Consider the following 20,922-nt stretch of genomic DNA (forward strand, 5'->3'; position numbering starts at 1 on the left):
TACATACAATAATTTAATAATAATCTACTTGAAAGGTGATACATTTCGTGCAGAGAAAGGATGTGCTTAGGTAATGTTATCTATTAGGTACCTACTAATATTGAGTATGTAATTTGTAAGTGTATAAGTATGTATTAATTTTAAACTTTCGCGTTGCATAATTGAATTAATTTAAACACGTTTTAACGCGATACGGGGATAGGTAATAATGAAATAAGTATTACCTGTATTTGACATATCGCTGACATAGCCCGACGGATTAGCAAGCTGAAGTGGCAGTGGGCAGGGCACATAGAACGCAGAACTGACGGCCGATGGGGCAGCAAGGTTCTGGAATGGAGGCCGCGTACCGGAAAACGCAGCGTGGGGCGTCCACCTACAGGGTGGACCGACGACCTGATAAAGGTAGCAGGAAGGCGCTGGATGCAGGTCGCTACCAACCGTGCGATGTGGAAGTCATTGGGGGAGGCCTATGTTCAGCAGTGACTGTGGACGTCCTGTGGCTGAAATGATGATGATGATGATGACCTGTATTTGCCTGACGTTTCGACCGGGTACTAAAATAAGTAAAATAGAGGTTGTATCCTAGTTTAGTCTTTGTCAGGGGAGGGGAGTCTTAGGCATATACATATACAGGGTATATGTATATGCTGCTGTAATTTTTTGTGCCTTTTGCATAGTAATACATGTTTGATATAACTTTTTGGTTCAATTAATCCGGTTCTGCTACGTTACTTATTTGAGAACTATCTATGTCATTTTTAACTTTACATATGTAAGCCATGTGACATGCAATAAATAATTTGAATTTGAAGCCGCATACTAAGTAGGTACCTACTACCTACCCTACTAATTGCTACTAATTCAACACTACCTACATTTTCATACTGGAGAAATGTTTTCAAAGTTAGTTCGTAGCATAGCGCCATCTCGACACAGTAGAAATAACTTTTAGAACGAAGTAGAAATACTCTAAATTACATAAACCTCAATAGATGTCGCTACTTCACAAATACTTGTAGAATGGTTTCAAGGTTTTTACTTTATTTTTATATTAGCGATTCCATAGCTCCAGAGCAGACACAATGGAAAATAAATATGGTAAAACGCACTCATGCATATTATTAGTTATAGGTGCCTACTTACATAAACGGTTCTCAAAGTAGGTACTGTACCTCTAGCATGAACAACTTTCGTCTTCGAATCGTTTGCGTATTCGACAAAATTCGATACTCAATCTTCGAATTAAACGATAACGTGACAGTTTTGATTTTCAAAATAAGTTTCGTGCAACCATTTCTCATGTTTTGATCTTCATCTTTTGATGGCGATTCGAATACCTACGCAAACGATTCGAACTAGAAAGTTTTTCGTGCTAACCGTACTGAGGTACATACCTACCTAGGTAGGAGTTAATACCACAGAGTACCTTTGTTAGAACCTAGCTAGGTAGAAAACTTATTATTTTCAGCGGACTACTTACATCAAAAAATCATCGGAAGCTTGGATCTCACTCAGTTTACATCACCTACCCTAATATCTTGAATAAAAAAAAGGAAGTACAAACTTATTAGATAGGTAGGTACAGGTAGGTACCAAACCGCCATATTTTATGTACACTCGCGAGCAAAAGTATGGAATCACTTACATGAAGTTGTTTCCACGCGATCTTGTGTACTAACGAATTTGTTAGTAACAAAAAAAGTAGCACCATTTTAAAGATTAAACTTTTAACTTTAAATTGATACCAAATTCATTTAAATCACACCAGTATTTAAAAAGATATCCGGCCTGATGTGAAGAAGTAAGGAAAAAGACATGTATCAACTGTTTGACACGGTCTATAAAAGCACGTGTTTTCGGATTTTTGCTTTCACACGTTGATCCATACACATCTCCGCTTCTTTTGACACTTTACCTGGGATTCTACACCTTCAGAAGCAGCACAAATCGTTGCATTATTGCAAGAAGGGCTCAGCCAGCGGGCTATCGCACGTCAGCTCCACATAAGTCAATCCTGGGTCTCGAAAGTTTTAAGACTCTTTCGGGAGACTGGTGGCTTTATCCCGAGACCAAGTTCTGAACAGCGCCGGTGCACATCGCAGAGGGATGACCGTTTTTTCATGTCAACCTCTCTATGAAATCGTCATTTGACTGGTATCGACGTCCAGCAAGAGCTTAGAAATGTTCGTAGGATAGCTGTTAGCAAGTGGACAGTTCGTCTAAGATATAAGCAATAGAATTAGACTCCAAAAAGGCCTGCCACAGGCTCGAAACTGACGGCAGATCACCGATAAGCACGCTTTCAATAAACAGTTGATAAGTACAATGTCTTTTTCCTTACTTCTTCACATCAGGCCGGATATTGTCTTTTTAAACACTGGTGTGATTTAAATGAATTTGGTATCAATTTAAAGTTAAAAGTTTAATTTTTAAAATGGTGCAACTTTTTTTGTTACAGACAGGTTCGTTAGTACACAAGATCGCATGGAAACAACTCCATGTAGGTGATTCCATACTTTTGCTCGCGAGTGTATTAAGTAAAAACCGTCGGTTAAATAATGTAATGTTTAATGATTATGGATGAACTTTGGGGGGTGTGGTAAGTAGTGGCAAAGTTCAAGATCTATCATTGTTTTTTAAGCATAACATAAAGTAGATTCTTAGTATCGTAAGACTTTTTTTACGCATAAAAATTATCTAAGTATCCACTACTATTATTATTTTACTCCACGAGCGAAAATACACATTCTTGTTTTTAAGCGACTGAATAAGTTTTATAGTAATATACCTACGGAGACACAAGTTCGAATCCGATTTTATTTTATCGTATTTTGTAGCGGTTTCCATTGCCCGGGAACCAAATCATTCAAAGATTATAAAGATAAATGTTTGTAACTCATGCAAAAATTACTGGTCAGTTTTTGAAGAAACTTTACAATGTTAATGTTAATGTTAAAAGTAAAACTAATGCTTTGGTACTAGGTAGCTTGTGAAGTCGCGGGCTACATCTACCTAGTTCCTGCCTATTTGCTTACTTAGTGAGAATTTCTCACACAGAAACGTGTACCTATGACCTGTGTGGGTCTGTGGGTCAGGCTCATGTAGCCACGTATTTCATAAGTAGCTAGAGCTGTTTTCGATCGGGATTAATAAAAAATGTGAGAATGTGACCATCTTCTATCTACGTGCAAAAATGTATTAATTACCTACTAAACAATAAAGATTATAATTTGAATTTGGCTGCTATGGAGGTGTGTACCTACGTCCTACACGTGTACTAAAATAGCGATTAGATATTCCAAATAGTAGCAATGACGTACTAACTGTAGACGTAATTATGTAGATAAGTCTTTGAAATTAGATTTGGGCTTGTAGAAATATTTAAATGGTTAATTTGCCTTTGCATAAGTACTAGTAGCACTAAAATATGAAGTTACATTACTTGGCTCTGTACCTATAGCCTTGACCCGGAGGTTGAACGCTGTGAGGAGTGATAACAATGTCAACACTACAACTCCTTTGAATTTACACGTACCTAAATACGTAAGTGCTTGTTTCCTCTTATCATAGATGACAGATATATCTACCAATATCTACACAACATGAAGTCTAGCATGGCTAGTAACTGGCACTTGTTTTCGCAATATTGAGTGAGGTGAGCATTTTGGGCCTCTTATCAATAACCGCAGACCAGTTTATCATTTAACTGGGCTGATAAATTTGTTGAGGTAATATTGGGGAAATAATAACAATTTGATGTCGAAATGTTCTGCAAATAAATCATCATCATCATTTCAGCCATAGGACGTCCATTGTTGAACATAGGCCTCCCCCAATGCTTTCCATGTTGATTGATTGCAAATAAATACCTAACGGAAAAGTTACTAAAATAAAATATATGCGTTCTATACAAAGACTTTAATAAACTTTAAATACAAATAAATGCGTAAAATACACTGTAAACCTTAAAATCCCAGTAACGAAAAATAGTTCAAAATTTTTAAATTTTTTGTGACAAAAATAAATAATAAAGTTATCAAAGATTACTCTTGAATTTATGTTCAGGCAGTCATTTGCCGAGACTCTTCTTCAAGTTTTCAGCCAGTTTGTCCATAAATTCGAATGTTTCGTAGTAATCTGCCCTCTTGACATTGTTCATTCCCTTAATGCAAATAGCGAGATCCTTTGTCATTACTCCAGATTCAATAGTGTCAACGCAGACCTTCTCCAGAGTTTCTGCGAAGTTCTTGAGTGCGTCGTTGTTGTCTAACTTCGCGCGGTGCAGGAGGCCTCTGGTCCATGCAAAGATGGAAGCAATAGGGTTAGTGGATGTCTCCTTTCCTTGCTGGTAGAAACGATAGTGCCTTGTGACGGTACCGTGAGCTGCTTCAGCCTCCACTGTCTTTCCATCAGGGCAAATGAGCACAGATGTCATAAGACCGAGAGATCCATAGCCCTGGGCGACTGAATCAGACTGTACATCACCATCGTAGTTCTTGCAAGCCCAAACAAAGCCACCCTCGGACTTCATAGCATAGGCAACCATGTCGTCAATCAGTCTGTGCTCGTACCAAATACCCTTAGCTTCGAACTGCGCCTTGTACTCCTTTTCGTAAATTTCCTGGAAAATGTCCTTGAATCTGCCGTCGTATTTCTTGAGAATGGTGTTCTTGGTGCTCAAGTAAAGAGGGTATGCTCTATCTAAAGCATATTTGAATGATGAATGAGCGAAATCTACAATGGAAGCGTCAGTGTTGAACATTCCTAAGGCAACACCAGCACCTTTGAATTCGTTTACTACATGCTTAATGGGTTGTCCAGAAGGAGGTGTCCAGATAAGTTCCAATTTACCTTCTCCTGGTACGACGAAGTCTGTAGCTTTGTATTGGTCAGCATGGGCATGACGACCAATGATGATAGGCTTTTCCCAGCCAGTTACAAGACGCGGAATGTTCTTGCAAATGATTGCCTCTCTGAAGACAGTGCCGCCAAGAATGTTACGGATGGTACCATTGGGACTCTTCCACATCTTTTTCAACTTGAATTCTTCAACTCTTTTCTCATCGGGGGTGATGGTGGCGCACTTAATACCGACATTGTATTTTTTTATGGCGTTAGCACAATCAATGGTGACCTGGTCGTCAGTCTTATCACGGTATTCCATACCCAAATCATAGGTGTGCAGTTCGATGTCTAAGAAGGGCAAAATCAACTTATCTTTAATGAGATCCCAGATGATTCTGGTCATCTCATCTCCCAAGATGTCGACGACGGGTCCTGCCTTTATCTTCGACATTGTGGTAGTACTGTAAACAATGAGAGGAAAATTGTTAAAAATAATTTCCATGACATCAAATAGCTTAACTACATCCTATTGTATCTACTGTTAATTTTAAATAAATAAGTTAGGCAGTCATTAACAGTGATTTTACTACAGATAACAATTTCTAAAAAATATTTGAGGCCCTATTACAATTTCCATATAAATTATTGTGTACCACAATTTTATTAAAACTGTGTAAGTAGCTATGTAAATCAATTTTTTGGAAAAAAATTGTATTATGTTGTTATTGTTAATGTACATTGTTTATAATTTTAAGAAGACTCGTTTTATTGTTATAAGTTTAATAGCCTAGCTAAAGTAATAACAACAATATTTGCCACACATCATTATCTAACACATAACATAGATAGCAGTTAGCCACAAAGATAACAGTATGATTTTAAATAGAATTGAAAAAAAAAAATGTCTGTAACAAGAATAATTTTCTCTTTTTGATGATAGTGATCAAGGTCCTAAGATTTTTTTTTTCAATTTTGAAATTTTACAAAAGTTAGGTAGGTAGAATTTTATGATTAAACTGGAGATTTTCTCTTTTTGATGATAGTGATCAAGGTCCTAAGATTTTTTTTTTCAATTTTGAAATTTTACAAAAGTTAGGTAGGTAGAATTTTATGATTAAACTGGAGAAATTTCTAAACTCAGAAGAAAGTGTTTATAAACTTTAAATAAGCATAAAAAATGTAAAGCTTTAATTATTATGTAACATTTCATAAAATATATTATATGGGAAGTGCTTAGCTATTTCTGAATGACTTATATTTCAATTTACAGTTATGTTTCTTCTACCTACATTATTATCTGTCACAATCACAGCAAAAACAGCTACTTATTTCAATATGCAATGACCTTCAACCTTTGATATTGTAAAAACAACACTTTTCTGTTCTTATGAATAAATGTAACACTTATTTAGTCTTGTAATATCAGTGTTATGTGGACAGTTTCTATGACCTTGATTACAATTAGCATAATACTCCTATTAAACAATGAGCTAAATGGTTTCTAGAAAATGATGGATACCATATTCATATTTTGATCAATAGAAACAGTTATAAGCAACACATAAGAACACCCTTAGCATAGTATCCAATTTAAGCCAATAATTTGATTAATTGGATAAATAGTATGCGGAATGTTAAATGCCTGAGTTTAAAATTTATCAATAAAACCTGAACATTATTCAAAAGGGCTTGTTATTTATTGTGGGTAGTACTGATAGAATAATCAAATTCTAAAACAGTTAATTTCTAAAGCAACCATTTATACTTGCAAAACAAGTTTGCCTTAGTACAAAGTTCAACAATTTGTAAATGAGTAAATAAAATATACTTCTAGAGGAAATTTACGGCGAACCGGTACCTACGTCATTAAATTAACGAGCTAACTAAGCACTAATATAAATACCTAACTTTATAACTGTAACTTATTTGCTTACCAGCTGCAGATATCAAGATATCAGGAATGTTAACTATTACAAGATGACGGACTCGTCGTACTTGCACCACGACGCAGACAGGACTAATTGGAAGTTGATAGCTACACACAGTAATATGCCTCACACCAAAGAACTAGGTAAGCAACAGCGGTGCTCACGATTGGTCGTGTGAAGTATACTGAATGTACGAGACGCGTTTCATGATAACATTACGGCACGATTGCATGTTTTGCTTCTAATAAATTTAGAATAATTCGGTACATACCCCTGTTTAATCTGGTAAAAGAAAGTGGAGAAAGCTTCAGCAGCAAACTCAGCTCAGGAGAAGGTAGGTAAAAAATGTCAATGTCAAAAATTGTGAGACGTCATCAACATCTGATATCTGTCAAATTGCTGGCCAAAATCAAATGTTCATTGCTGAAATTATGACATAAAATGCAACACCACAGTTTTTGCTTTTTTGTGCCACAAACTCAAAAATAAAACAACGAAAAGAGACTTCATTATTTCTTTTGATGCACTTTCACTAGGTTTTTTTACAAGTATTTAATTTGAGTGTGCTCATAAGAGATGAGCACACTCAAATTGTTTTAATTAGCTTATCCTCTACTTGAGTATGATGGTGAACCCAAGCCTATTTTTGATGTTGAGTAAAGGTAAAGTGAAACTTTAAATTAAGTAATTATTGCTTCAGCCTAACATTTTTTTTGGATCCGAAACCATTAAACCACATTGATAACATTAAACCTCTGTACCGTGATTCGAAGCATATAAACAATATGAGAATGTCGTACTATTTGCCTCTCTTTCTTTCCTGTTGTCAGTGTGTATATAGCCGTCTCTGTCGCACACCTCCCCCCCTCTGGCCAGGCAGCGTGAGCGCTGCGCGCTTTCGTTTTTACCTTTGGCGTCTTTTGCCTCGTCGAGTGCACACCTNCCATCTCCGAAAATATATTTTACTCTGTGACTGTGGGCAAAAAAGTGTAGCCCCAATCTTCGAAAATTAAAAAGCTCAAAACCCAAAATATTGATTGATTGATTGAAAATACGCTGCAAATGTAAATTATTTTTTTCTAAAAATTAACAAATAGCTGAATAAAATGCGTCGAAATAATTTTTAGTTAACACGTCACTTAAGTGCTGGTCTTGTTTTTGTTGGTGTTGGTTCTTTGAGTGATACGAAATGGTGATTCAAAAGAGTTGGAGTAACGTAGAAGTGACGCCTCAAAATACGCCTGATAATTCGGCTAGCAGTTCATGGAATTTTCAGGCTCCGACCAAAACGCTAATTGTACGTGCTAGCGACACAAGCGCAGCGAACATGCAGGTAAATAAGTAATGTCGCCAACATTTAAATATTGCTTTATTTTACACTGGTAGAATTCATTACTATAAATCTTTAATTTATTCATAAAAATCTTTTATTGAATTAAATATGTGCATTTCGTGATGTAAGCTTGTCTACACTACGTGTGACAGTAGAATGTACATAAATATACATCTGGCAAATGGGTGTCACACCCTTGGCCTTGAATTCAATTACAAGCTTTACTTTGATAATCTCTTCATTATACTATCGTAGCAACAATTGTAACTAAAAATAGTGTTTAAATTTAAAACATTTTACTTTATATGAGTATTTTTACGCTTCAGAAACAGCCAATAACACGGCAAATTGCCATCAACACACTTGCTGCTATGCACCGACGATTCAGCCTTCCCGGTCCGGTTCAACCTCATTCAAGGCCAATAGCAGAGTTCCGGGCGAGTGCTAACAAGTCCCTGGACATGTTAAGACAGACCATACAGTCAGCCGTCACGAGAGAAATTGATCAAGTCATCAAAAAGTACCTGGAGGTTCGTTTAAACACTTTTAATTTTAATGTTGGATTGTACCATCTTTTACTTTAACTTTAGCTATCATCAAAAAATCTGTCAACTCCGTACAAAAAACACCAGTTACTGTTAAAGTTAGGTGGTGCAACTCAGCCTAAGAATCAGTTAAGGTATCAGACATCAACATTCTGTACTTAATTATTAGTACACAAACATTTGATGTGTTATGTATGAATCACAACACATGAACAGAATTATGATTCCTGATAATTTAAACCTGTCCTTATTTTATTGTTGACATATTGATAACTCTGCAATTAGTAACAGCCTCAAACAAATTAATGCAGTACAGTAGAATCTCGATTATCCGGACCTCGATTATCCAGATATCCGATTATCCGGACTCATTCTTCACGGTTTCTAATTACCGATTCAGGGTCTGGACCCATAAAAACCGAAGGCGCCGCCACCGTAACATGGTACGGACGTCTTCATAGTTCATTGTTAAAAGAAATGGATGACCAATGGTCTAAAATTTAGATTTTTAGACTCTAAAATGATGTATTGAAAACCCTTTCTATTGTAAAAAGTTATTTATTGTTTGATTTTACTTTGAAATCGATTATCCGGATTTTCGATTATCCGGAACACCCCTGGTTTTAATTGATCCGGATAATCGGGATTCTACTGTATTTATTTGTTAGATAAGAACAAAGTATGCTGATCGTTTATTTCTGTTTACACACATTGAATGAGAACAATGAATGAAAGTAAGTTACATTGCTTTTCAGAAATTCTTTGTTCCTGCGGTTAACAATATAAGGCTGAATTTGGGAGATGAATCAGTGAGTGAAGATCAGGTTGGTATTTTAATAACATTTTTTAATAAATAGCTTTTACTGTGAGGATTTTTATTTCATAATGAATTATAATAGGTAGTTACTATTCTTCAGAAAACTTTAGTCATAATCCTCATACATAACAGAAGAAGATTGTTTTTGTAAAGGCCTCACATTGGTAGATTAGCTGTAGTAAATTGACCGCCTCTGTGGTCTAGTGGTAAGACCACTTGCTTCAGATGCAGAGGTCCCGGGTTCGATTCCCAGTGGGGGCAGATTTTTTTCTGTTCGGTTTGGTTGGTGGTAGAGCTTGTTCTAAGTCCGCCTGGCTAGCTACCACCATCTTACCTTAGTTTGTCGCCATAACAACAATGTTAACAGCATTGTTGTGTTCCGGCAGTTAAAAGTAACATAGCCAGTTCCTCCGTGGTTGAGGATTCCGGGTGAAGCTCGCTTCCACCTTCGGCCTGATCATCACTTACCGTCAGATGAGATACGGGCCAAGAGCTTCCTCGTTGTGGATAAAAAAAAAATATTGAATCCTTTATTTCATCATCATCATTTCAGCCATATGACATCCATTGCTGATCATAGCTCATAGGCTTGACTTTGACTTTGACTTTATGACCTTATTTAATATTTAAATGACTTTACAGGTGCGAGCAGTATGCCGAGCTATGTTGGACGCAACGCGACTCCTGTACACAACGCCGCCAAAACCTACCCCGTCACCTCAAGAACACAGTGATTCTGAATCCAACAATAGCACAGACACCAAATTCACCAAGCAGGTAAGTCAATTACATAAATTCTCTTAATGTCGAAGATCATTTTATTGATTTTATTCATTCTGTAAACATAGAGGATGTATAATGATAGCATAGTGGTGTAACATAAAAATTTTCTTAAATATTTATTTATAGGTACTCCTTTTCAAAGTGTCTTCATGTTTTGACTGTATTGTCATATTTTATTACATGTATTGCTATATTTTGGTAATGGATTACTTATTCGTGCGTGTTAGGTCAGCTATGTATTAACAAAAACACCGTATCATAACTTTCTACGTAACAGTTGCAGAGTCCATCCCAAAAGCGCAAAGAAGTGGAACTAGATACCGATTTGGGCTTCAGACGCAAGAAAATAAAGCAAGAAGACAATTCAGACAGCGCTTCTTCGTCCCCTCTGCCGTCGCCAGCCCTAAGAGACCCGGAGAAGTGGAATCCTTCAAGACTCACCCAAGACACATTGTTCATTATGGGGTCTCATGCACATAAAGTATGTAAATATATTTTCAAAGATACTCTGTCAATTTGCCCCTTATGCCAATCTAAATATCCTTGTGTTAAGAGTAGGTTCACCATAATAGTTAGATTGTACCAACGTGACTTGGATATTGAGTTGGTCAGTCATCCTTGGGATTCATACACTTACACAGCACATAAAATAAATGTATTTTCAAAGATAAATACTCTGTCAGTTTATTCCTCGTACTAATCTAAATATACCCAGTCCGACACCTTCACTATTGGACTATTGGCGCCTTATTATTGTAGCTACATATGTGTACACTATAAAGAACTCGATCTAACTTGGAATTTTGATTTTTCTGTTATTAATCTTAAATTAAATAAAGTAACTGTTAAAAATATCTTTTTAATCTCTATTCCTCATCTAAATAACTGTGATTTACAGGTCCTGGGACTGGGTAACTCGCGCGGGCGCCTGTACACCAGACACGCCGGGTTGCTCCGTTACCCTGCGGACAGCGCTGATAAAGAGTGGATCGCCAGCCACAACTTGGTCAATGCTGTTGGCGGGAAAACTTACATCATGGTGAGATTTGATTATGATTATTGATAAATGGAAAGCGCAGCGTAAAACGTCCACCCACAAGGTGGACCGACGACCTCATAAAGGTAGCAGGAAGGCGCTGGATGCAGGCCGCCACCAGCCGGCTATTGTGGAAATCATTGGGGGAGGCCTATGTTTAGCAGTGGGTGTCCTATGGCTGAAATGATGATGATGATGATTGATAAGCGTGAAATTTGAAGGGCTATCAAAGTATCAAGTTTTCAGTCTGATTGAGCCATGTCACACTCTGAGGGTGGTTTTAAGTCCGACCGGGGTCGCTAAATCTTGACACCATCAATAAAGAGTATTGGAAGTTCAATTTATTCGTCAAAAAAATAGTACAGCGTTCGTTTGTATGCTTATTGTATAGTATTTACATTTATTCTCTCTCTCTTTTAATACCATCTTGAAAGAGATGTGAATCTAATTAAATAATTAATTAATATACTGCTTTACTTTTTCAGGTATTAGAAGACATTGAAGAGCTGGCAAAAAGCGACGCGTACAAACACAATTCCTTGCCGATGCTCGGCGAACTTACGGGCTTTAAAGTCCCTCCGTTCATGCTCCGCAAAATAAAGACGTACATCACTAAAAGAATCATGAGTACTGACAATGTAGAGAGCCCTCAACCGTCCACTAGTAACCCAGAGGAAGTAAAACTAGAAGACATAAAGATAGAACCACCGTCTTCTAACTATGACAGCAATAATTTCAACGCTAGTCAGTACATCACTAGCTCAGATGATACGAGGGACTTCCCCGAAGTACCCAGTCTGAAGGACGATGGAGATTTCGCTGATATAAAAGTCGAGGACATTGATGACATAAAGGTGGACAACATAAAGGTTGAGGATTTGGATGAGATAGATAAAGTCGATGGAATAAAAGTCGGCGATTTGGACGTGAGCGTCAAAATTGAGAGTATCGATGACATTGATGGCATCAAAGTTGAGGATATAAAACTGGAGAATGACGATGCGTTTTCGCTTTGTAAAGACACTGACGATGATCAGAATCCATTGATCGATGGGCTGGTTGAAGCCGATATTGAGTTTTTGAGCAGGAACTTGGGAAATATCGAGAGCGATGCCGACGCTAGGAAGGCTATTGAGAAACTGACGGGAGCCAATCCAGATACCATCACTTTGGTAGGCGATGAGTTTGATTTGGGATCTACACTTAACAATACTACTGTGAGTATTATTATAGTTTCTGTTTATCTTGCAATATAATACTCCACCGATTTTTGTGCCAGTATTAGCAACGGTATTGTTACGGATTATGCTAGGGGCATGAATAGAACGACCTCTCACGGTAAAGTACGCATCATAGAATATGAAGCCTTGCTTGCTGGCTGGAAAAAAGGCCGTAAATGATAATTTTATTTCCAAGTGTAAAATTTTACTTATTTTAAAATTAAAGTTAGAAGAATTGTAATAAAATAACATTGTGTATTTACAGTTCACCACCAACCAGACAAAATGCATCACAGTAGCGTCAACCACAAGCGGAATGATTCACAGCGTGCCTGTGGCCCACATCGCGCCTCCGCGTATCACTGGCAGTACTGTGCATTANTTTTTTTCTGTTCGGTTTGGTTGGTGGTAGAGCTTGTTCTAAGTCCGCCTGGCTAGCTACCACCATCTTACCTTAGTTTGTCGCCATAACAACAATGTTAACAGCATTGTTGTGTTCCGGCAGTTAAAAGTAAGATAGCCAGTTCCTCCGTGGTTGAGGATTCCGGGTGAAGCTCGCTTCCACCTTCGGCCTGATCATCACTTACCATCAGATGAAATACGGGCCAAGAGCTTCCTCGTTGTGGATAAAAAAAAAATATTGAATCCTTTATTTCATCATCATCATTTCAGCCATATGACATCCATTGCTGATCATAGCTCATAGGCCTATTTCTATAATAACCGGTTGGTAGAGGCCTGCGTCCAGCGCCATCCTGCTACCTTTATGACCTTATTTAATATTTTTTAAATGACTTTACAGGTGCGAGCAGTATGCCGAGCTATGTTGGACGCAACGCGACTCCTGTACACAACGCCGCCAAAACCTACTCCATCACCTCAAGAACACAGTGATTCCGAATCCAACAATAGCACAGACACCAAATTCACCAAGCAGGTAAGTCAATTACATAAATTCTCATAATTTCGAAGAACATTTTATTTATTCTGTAAACAGAGGACGTATAATAATAGCATTGTGGTGTAACATAAAATTTTTCTTAAATATTTATTTATAAGTACTCCTTTTCAAAGTGTCTTCATGTTTTGACTGTATTGTCATATTTTATTACATGTATTGCTATATTTTGGTGATAGATTACTTATTCGTGCATGTTAGGTCAGCTATGTATGTCCCAAAAAACCTTATCATAAGTTATTACGTAACAGTTGCAGAGTCCATCCCAAAAGCGCAAAGAAGTGGAACTAGATACCGACTTGGGCTTCAGACGCAAGAAAATAAAGCAAGAGGACAATTCGGACAGCGCTTCTTCGTCCCCTCTGCCGTCGCCTGCCCTGAGAGACCCGGAGAAGTGGAATCCTTCAAGACTTACCCAAGACACATTGTTCATTATGGGGTCTCATGCACATAAAGTAAATATATTTTCCATGATACTCTGTCAGTTTGCCTCTTGTGCTAATCTAAATATCCTTGTGTTAGGAGTTAGGAGTAGGTTCACCATAATAGTTTGATTGAACCAATGTGACCAGTTGGTCAGTCCGATACCAGAGTAAACACACACTGACAAAATTCAGCGCACCTCACCGCTAATCCACGCTAAATTTTGTCAGTGTGTGCGTGCGCGCCGCACACGTATTGGCGCGCTCACATACAAGCCGCGCTCGTGCGTTTCTATGAAGATGACCTACTCATTTGTATTTACTCTGCCGATACTCACCCTTGGGCTATTGTCGCCTCATTATTGAAGTCACAAAAGTATACAGAGCTCGATCTTACCTCAAATTTTTCTGTTATTAACCTACCCATTCATACACATCACATAAAATAATGTATTTTCAAAGATAAATACTCTGTCAGTTTGTTCCTCCTGCTAATCTAAATTATCCAGTCCGACACCTTCACTATTGGACTAATGGCGCCTTATTATTGTAGCTACATATGTGTACACTGTAAAGAACTCGATCTAACTTGGAATTTTGATTTTTCTGTTATTAAACTTAAATAAAAAAAGTAACTGTTTACTAAAATATCTTTTTAAATCTCTATTCCTCATCTAAATAACTGTTATTTACAGGTCCTGGGACTGGGTAACTCGCGCGGGCGCTTGTACACCAGGCACGCCGGGTTGCTCCGTTACCCTGCGGACAGCGCTGATAAAGAGTGGATCGCCAGCCACAACTTGGTGAATGCTGTTGGCGGGAAAACTTACATCATGGTGAGATTGGATTACGATTATTGATAAACCACTTCAATCCCACGATACCCCTGGTGGTATTGTGTGTGTGGGTCTCTAAAGTTTACACTTCAGACCCACGATACTATTGATAAACGTGATATATGAAGGGCTATCAAAGTATCAAGTTTTCAGTCTGATTGAGTCATGTCACACACTCCAAGGGTGGTTTTCAGTCTGACCAGGGTTGCTAAATCTTGACACCATCAATAAAGAGTAATGGAAGTTCAATAGAACAGCGTTTGTATGCCTTACTTTATTGTATAGTATTTACATTTCCCTCTCTAATACCATCTTGAAAGAGATGTGAATCTTACTAAAAAGTAAATTAAAATACTGCATTACTTTTTCAGGTGTTAGAAGACATTGAAGAGCTGGCAAAAAGCGACGCGTACAAACACAATTCCTTGCCGATGCTCGGCGAACTTACGGGCTTCAAAGTCCCTCCGTTCATGCTCCGGAAAATAAAGACATACATCACTAAAAGAATCATGAGCACTGAAAATGTAGAGAGCCCTCAACCGTCCACTAGTAACCCAGAAGAAGTGAAGCTGGAAGACATAAAGATAGAGCCACCGTCTTCGAACTATGACAGCAATAATTTCAACGCCAGTCAGTATATCACTAGCTCAGATGATACCAGGGACTTCCCCGAAGTACCCAGTCTGAAGGACGATGGAGATTTCGCTGATATAAAAGTTGAGGACATTGATGACATAAAGGTAGACAACATAAAGGTTGAGGATTTGGATGAGATAGACAAAGTCGATGGAATCAAAGTCGGCGATTTAGATGTGAGCGTCAAAATTGAGAGCATCGATGACATTGATGGCATTAAAGTTGAAGATATAAAACTGGAGAATGACGATGCGTTTTCGCTTTGTAAAGACACTGACGATGATCAGAATCCATTGATCGATGGGCTTGTGGAAGCCGATATTGAGTTTTTAAGTAGGAACTTGGGAAATATCGAGAGCGATGCTGACGCTAGGAAGGCTATTGAGAAACTGACGGGGGCTAATCCAGATACCATTACTTTGGTTGGCGATGAGTTCGACTTGGGATCTACACTCAACAATACAACTGTGAGTTTTATTATAGTTTTTTTTTATGTGACAGGAGGCAAACGATTTATTTATCTTGTAATTGAACATGTATGACTTTGAATCTCCACCTGAGCCAGTAAATTTCATTAAGAAAATATCATTGTCTACATGCAAATCTTATAATCATCCAAAATACCACTGCCCGCTAGTGCAACGGTGATAAATAAAGTAATGGGTAATGTAAAGTGAATGGAACGACACTGGCTGGCTAAAGTAGGCATAATAAAATATAAGTCTCCTTGTAGGCAAAGGGTCGTGTATTCACGTCGAAAAAGTCGTAAATTCCAGATGTAAAACCATGTTCTATTTAAAATTAAAGTCGGAAGAAGTGTATTAAGATAAAATTGTGTATTTACAGTTCACCACCAACCAGACAAAATGCATCACAGTGGCTTCGACCACAAGCGGAATGATCCACAGCGTGCCTGTGGCCCACATCGCGCCTCCGCGTATCACCGGCAGTACTGTGCATTATTACACCAGCGCTACTGTGCCACAGACGGGACAGCGGACTATACACCACTTGCCACAAGCTACAGTTACCATACAGAGCATTCCGGGCTCTACGTCCCAGATGATACGAGGGTAAGCTTTACGATACGGGTCATTCCATCGTTTCGGGTGTTACGTTCGTACACACATTTTCAACAATTTCTTGTATTTTGAAATAGTATTTTAATAATATTAGTGCCTTAATCTNAACCCCCGGTAACATTTGTCATGGAATGACCCATACATTATTTACTACACCACATTATTACACCTCCGCGTATCACCGGCAGTACCGTGCATTATTACACCAGCGCTACTGTGCCACAGACGGGACAACGGACTGTACACCACTTGCCACAAGCTACAGTTACCATACAGAGCATTCCGGGCTCTACGTCCCAGATGATACGAGGGTAAGTGCTTGCACACGTGGGCGCGGGCGCGGGCGCGGTGACGAAATATCAAACATATGTAGTGATTCAAAGTGTTCACGTACGAAACGCACGTGCGGTCTAACTAGCGGGCAAGCTAGCGACTGGNCAACTTGGTATTACAGTTGTGGTCACGTGCTATGGAATGTTGCAATTATGCTTCATAGTATAATTGTAGTGGACTATTTCTAGCGGGATTTTCTCTGGACCTTTTCTGCAGTTATGAAAATGTTAATCAGAAAAAAGTTTCAATAGAAAGCGTAGAAAATTAGAATTCATTTTATTTCTGTTTTTTGTCCTTGTTAGTTGATCCATGAGATCAACTAAGTAATTTTTCGCGCTATTCGCTGGGTGCGAAGTACTAGGTGGGGGGGACATAATCTATCGCAGCGCTCATGGTGGTCAAAAGTAGAAATAATGTTAGCTCTGTCATNCACTAAGCTTTACGATACATTATTTACTACACCACATTATCACACCTCCGCGTATCACTGGCAGTACAGTGCATTGTTACACCAGCACTATTGTGCCACAAACGGGACAGCGGACTATACATCACTTGACACAGGCTACAGTTATTATATAGCCTGACCAGGAACNATTGAATTATGTTTCCGACAAAGGTTGTCAAATTGACTGACATGTTTATCGTATAGTACAGTCCACTATGAAAATTAACTGTGGTTTGTTTTAACTACCTATTTTAAAGTTTTTTGTTCCTTTGTAACTATTGAATTTTATGGAATTGGGAAAGAAGTACCGAGTTTGAAGCGTTCATGAGCAGACATTGCAGTTGAATATATTCAAGTTCTGAATTTGATTATTGATGAATAATAAAATAAATCCAACTAGCTCGATTGATGGTTTCATTTAATTTATTTAAACCAGGTTACCTATATAATCTTTATTCGTTAATTTATGAAAATATCAAATTAGCACGAACAATAATAATAATAATAGCAAATAATCCTAAATCCTGATACATAAAGTTAGCCTATTAATTTAACGCAGGTACGACTGTACTCAGTGTTGCACTATCAAATGCAATTGACGCGCCTCTATGCCAGGGTTTTTATGTTCCTGGTCAGGCTATACAGAACATCCTGGGCTCTACATCCCAGATGATACGAGGGTGAGGATTAGTTTGAAACTCAGATGGCCTCATCAATATACCTGCTGCAGGACACTGTCACTAATAAGAATATCTCGGGCTCTGCGTCCCAGATGATACGGGGGTGAGGATTGGTTTAAAACTCATATTATGGCCTTATCAAGACATCATTACCATACAAAGTATCCCAAAGTATCATTATCTTAATAATGTTACACCACAACACTAGCATCATCAAGCTGCAAGCTGGGACAGCGGCCATAAGCCATGAACATTTTTTATGATCTTGCAAACTCAAGTGATAAGGTTCTGAAATAATAACTTTAGAGACATGAAATGACAATACAATTAATAGCGTATTCTCTTCCAGGATCCCAATCAACGCGAAATCGGGCACGTTCAGCACAGTCATGTCTCAAGGCACCGCCAGCGCCATCATCGGCTTCGGGACCCGCGCCAGCACCGCCACCCTGCTCACAGGCACCCCACAGTACGTCAATGTCTCCTCCAAGTCCTTCCCCACAGGGAACATACTACACAACGCGATCGTCTCCCGCAATATTCTAAACCGCACCAACCTCAACACTGTCACCTCAGGCGTATCGTTCAACGTGACAGCTGTCAGACCAGTCCTCCACACGACCGCCCCCAAAATAAGCACGGTCGTGACAGCCAGCACCGGCTTTGACAACATATCGACGACGAAAGATATGATCGACAACGCGTGCAACTCTTCGGTGATGCTCAAAAAAGTTCTCACTCTAGGCAGCGCGGGCGCGGCCAAATCCTTCATGATGCATAACACCCAAAAGGTCCTCTCCACGGGATTCGCTAACGGCGTCACTCCGCCGCCTAACGTCACGATCGTGAGCTCTGGAACCAGTGGGGGAATCATCAACAATTCTATCCACACGTCTAATATCGTCAGTCCCACTTCTGGCACTTTGAGCGCTACGCACGCCACTCTCTCTGCGTTACTCTCATCCGGCGAGGGAAATCCATCGCCTAAAAATTNAAAAAATTAATCAACTAGATTCCTTGTTCAGTAGTATTACGAGTCAACGTTGATCTCATTATCGATAGAATATTCTTGAATCTGCCATTATCCCTTTCCAAATATTATTCTAGTGTTCTATGGAATGTTGTATTAGTGTCAGAGAATTTGATGATTGATGTCTAAAATATATCGAGTGAGCTATATTAATAATTATAATCGATGCGGTAATTAAAATTGAAATATGCTTGCTTAATATGTCGCTCGAAAAAATCCAAAAATAACGCAATTTCTAGTGTTTTACTAAAGTAAAATCACTTTTAAAATATAATTATTACTCCTAAAGTCTGTTGTGTATTAAATTGTCGTCAAATAGAACGTTCTTAAGTATTAATGTGGCTGTGTTCCTTAGTTAAAACCTTTTAAAAATAATTAGTACAAATAAATGTTTCAATGTTTATAAGTAATGTTAGATTGTTTAGACCTAGAAGCGTGAATTAGCGTATTTAGAAAGGGCCAGGGCTTTGTAATTTATTTTTATTCCCTAAACATTTTAGTAGAATCTCTTCTTTTTACGAGACTGATTCCTGCTCTCGCTTCTAATAAGAAAAATCCCGAGGGAAACTTCAACTATCAGTCCGTAATGAAATCACGTAATCAGAAGAAAATATTCTTCTTATCTATTATTGTAACAGATAGTGCTTCTTTATCACATTTATAAGACAAGAGAAGCAAATATACGTGTCCCTTCAGAATGAGTGTTTCCATCTCATATTTTTTTCACTCTACAGGGTGGAAACGATAAGTGATCTCACCCGATCTGATTATTTATAAACTATACAAGATATCGAAAAACTGGTTACTGATCCTGAAAGTGCTTCACGAGCTCTTTCAAACGGTGCTAATAATAGGTTTCAGAATAAATTGGAACTATCCGAAAATTCAATGTTTCCAGCTTCCCTACATTTGGTAAAGTTACATAATTTTAAAAACTACACAAGGTATCGTAAAACTGGTTACTGATCCTAAAAGTGCTTCACGAGCTCTATCTAACGGTATCAATATCAAGTTACAGAATAAACTGGATCTATCCTAAAATTCAATGTTTCCGTCTTCCATACATTTAGTACTATCACAGTCATGGTACTCATCTCTTGATATAGCAAGTAAAGCCTAAAACTAATGTTTTTCACAAATAATTTTAAATAAGATGCAAGTTACGAGTTTATTTAACCGACTTTTTAAGTTTATTATTTAACAAAAAATTAATTAGACGTCTTCTAATAATGTGTCGTCTGCATACATTTAGTATGGAAGCTGGAAACATTGAATTTTGGGATAGTTCCAGTTTATTCTGTAACCTATTATTGTACCGTTACCGTATATACCGTTTAAAAGAGCTTGTGAAACACTTTCAGAATCAGTAACCAGTTTTTCGATATCTTGTATAGTTTAGAAATAATCGAGTGAGATCACTTATCGTTTCCACCCTGTATATTCTATGCCAAAGAGAATTGGTCAACTACAGCCGAGTTGCTAATCGTGCACAAATATAATTTCATTTTATGTCACTTTGTACCTTAATTAATTACTTCTCTTTCTATAGCCAACCCTGGCCCTTACCAGTGATATTCCTAAAACTCGCGTTGCTTTAAATAATTCGAATAACTTACTGCCAGTTTGTAAAATTACTTATAAGTATAAAAGCATTAGAATGCAGGATATTATCTTGAAAGTTGTTTAAATGCGCCATAAAGACATATTCTAATATAAATAATGCATATTTTTTGATTTTGTATACTGTTCTATTTTTTTATGTAACCTGTGTGTAAAATAATTATGTACCTGTGTTGTGACTGCTAGTGTTGTATGTTATTGTGTATTTTGTTGATCTTTGCAGCTTTAATTTATTATTATTATTATTTATATCGTGCGATGTGATCGAAAAAATATATTGATCTTTCGATGGTAGTCAGTTAGTTGAATTTCCCCGTGTATAAAAATATTATACAACCTTATTAAATATGGACTAAGATCAGAATCA

At 37.8% G+C, this 20,922-nt stretch overlaps 2 protein-coding genes across 4 annotated transcripts; one reads left to right on the top strand and one right to left on the bottom strand.

Annotated features, from left to right (window-relative positions):
* Positions 1 to 3,990: 3,990 nt before the first annotated feature.
* On the bottom strand, positions 3,991 to 7,232 carry Idh (isocitrate dehydrogenase [NADP] cytoplasmic). Of its 2 annotated transcripts, none has more exons than XM_028320471.1 (2): positions 7,048 to 7,232; positions 3,991 to 5,309 (listed from the first exon to the last, which is right to left on the bottom strand). In XM_028320471.1, the coding sequence occupies exon 2, from the start codon at positions 5,297 to 5,299 to the stop codon at positions 4,073 to 4,075; it is 1,227 nt and encodes a 408-aa protein (XP_028176272.1). In that variant the 5' UTR covers positions 5,300 to 5,309; positions 7,048 to 7,232; the 3' UTR covers positions 3,991 to 4,072. The 2 variants fall into 2 exon arrangements, with proteins under 2 accessions (XP_028176272.1, XP_028176271.1); XM_028320470.1 differs by having other exon boundaries at positions 6,783 to 7,232.
* Positions 7,233 to 7,779: 547 nt separating this feature from the next.
* LOC114364353 (uncharacterized) lies at positions 7,780 to 19,660 on the top strand. 2 transcript variants are annotated; one of them, XM_028320473.1, is made up of 9 exons: positions 7,780 to 8,109; positions 8,436 to 8,639; positions 9,410 to 9,478; positions 10,114 to 10,248; positions 10,532 to 10,735; positions 14,586 to 14,726; positions 15,098 to 15,829; positions 16,209 to 16,435; positions 18,255 to 19,660. In XM_028320473.1, the coding sequence occupies exons 1-9, from the start codon at positions 7,966 to 7,968 to the stop codon at positions 18,907 to 18,909; spliced, it is 2,511 nt and encodes an 836-aa protein (XP_028176274.1). In that variant the 5' UTR covers positions 7,780 to 7,965; the 3' UTR covers positions 18,910 to 19,660. The 2 variants fall into 2 exon arrangements, with proteins under 2 accessions (XP_028176274.1, XP_028176275.1); XM_028320474.1 differs by lacking the exons at positions 7,780 to 8,109; positions 8,436 to 8,639; positions 9,410 to 9,478; positions 10,114 to 10,248; positions 10,532 to 10,735 and adding exons at positions 13,316 to 13,447; positions 13,726 to 13,923.
* Positions 19,661 to 20,922: the final 1,262 nt, after the last annotated feature.

Source organism: Ostrinia furnacalis, unplaced genomic scaffold (assembly GCF_004193835.3).
Source record: "Ostrinia furnacalis isolate ACB-3 unplaced genomic scaffold, ASM419383v2 OfSCF7387, whole genome shotgun sequence".
In the NCBI taxonomy this organism is placed as follows: Eukaryota; Metazoa; Arthropoda; class Insecta; order Lepidoptera; family Crambidae; genus Ostrinia; species Ostrinia furnacalis.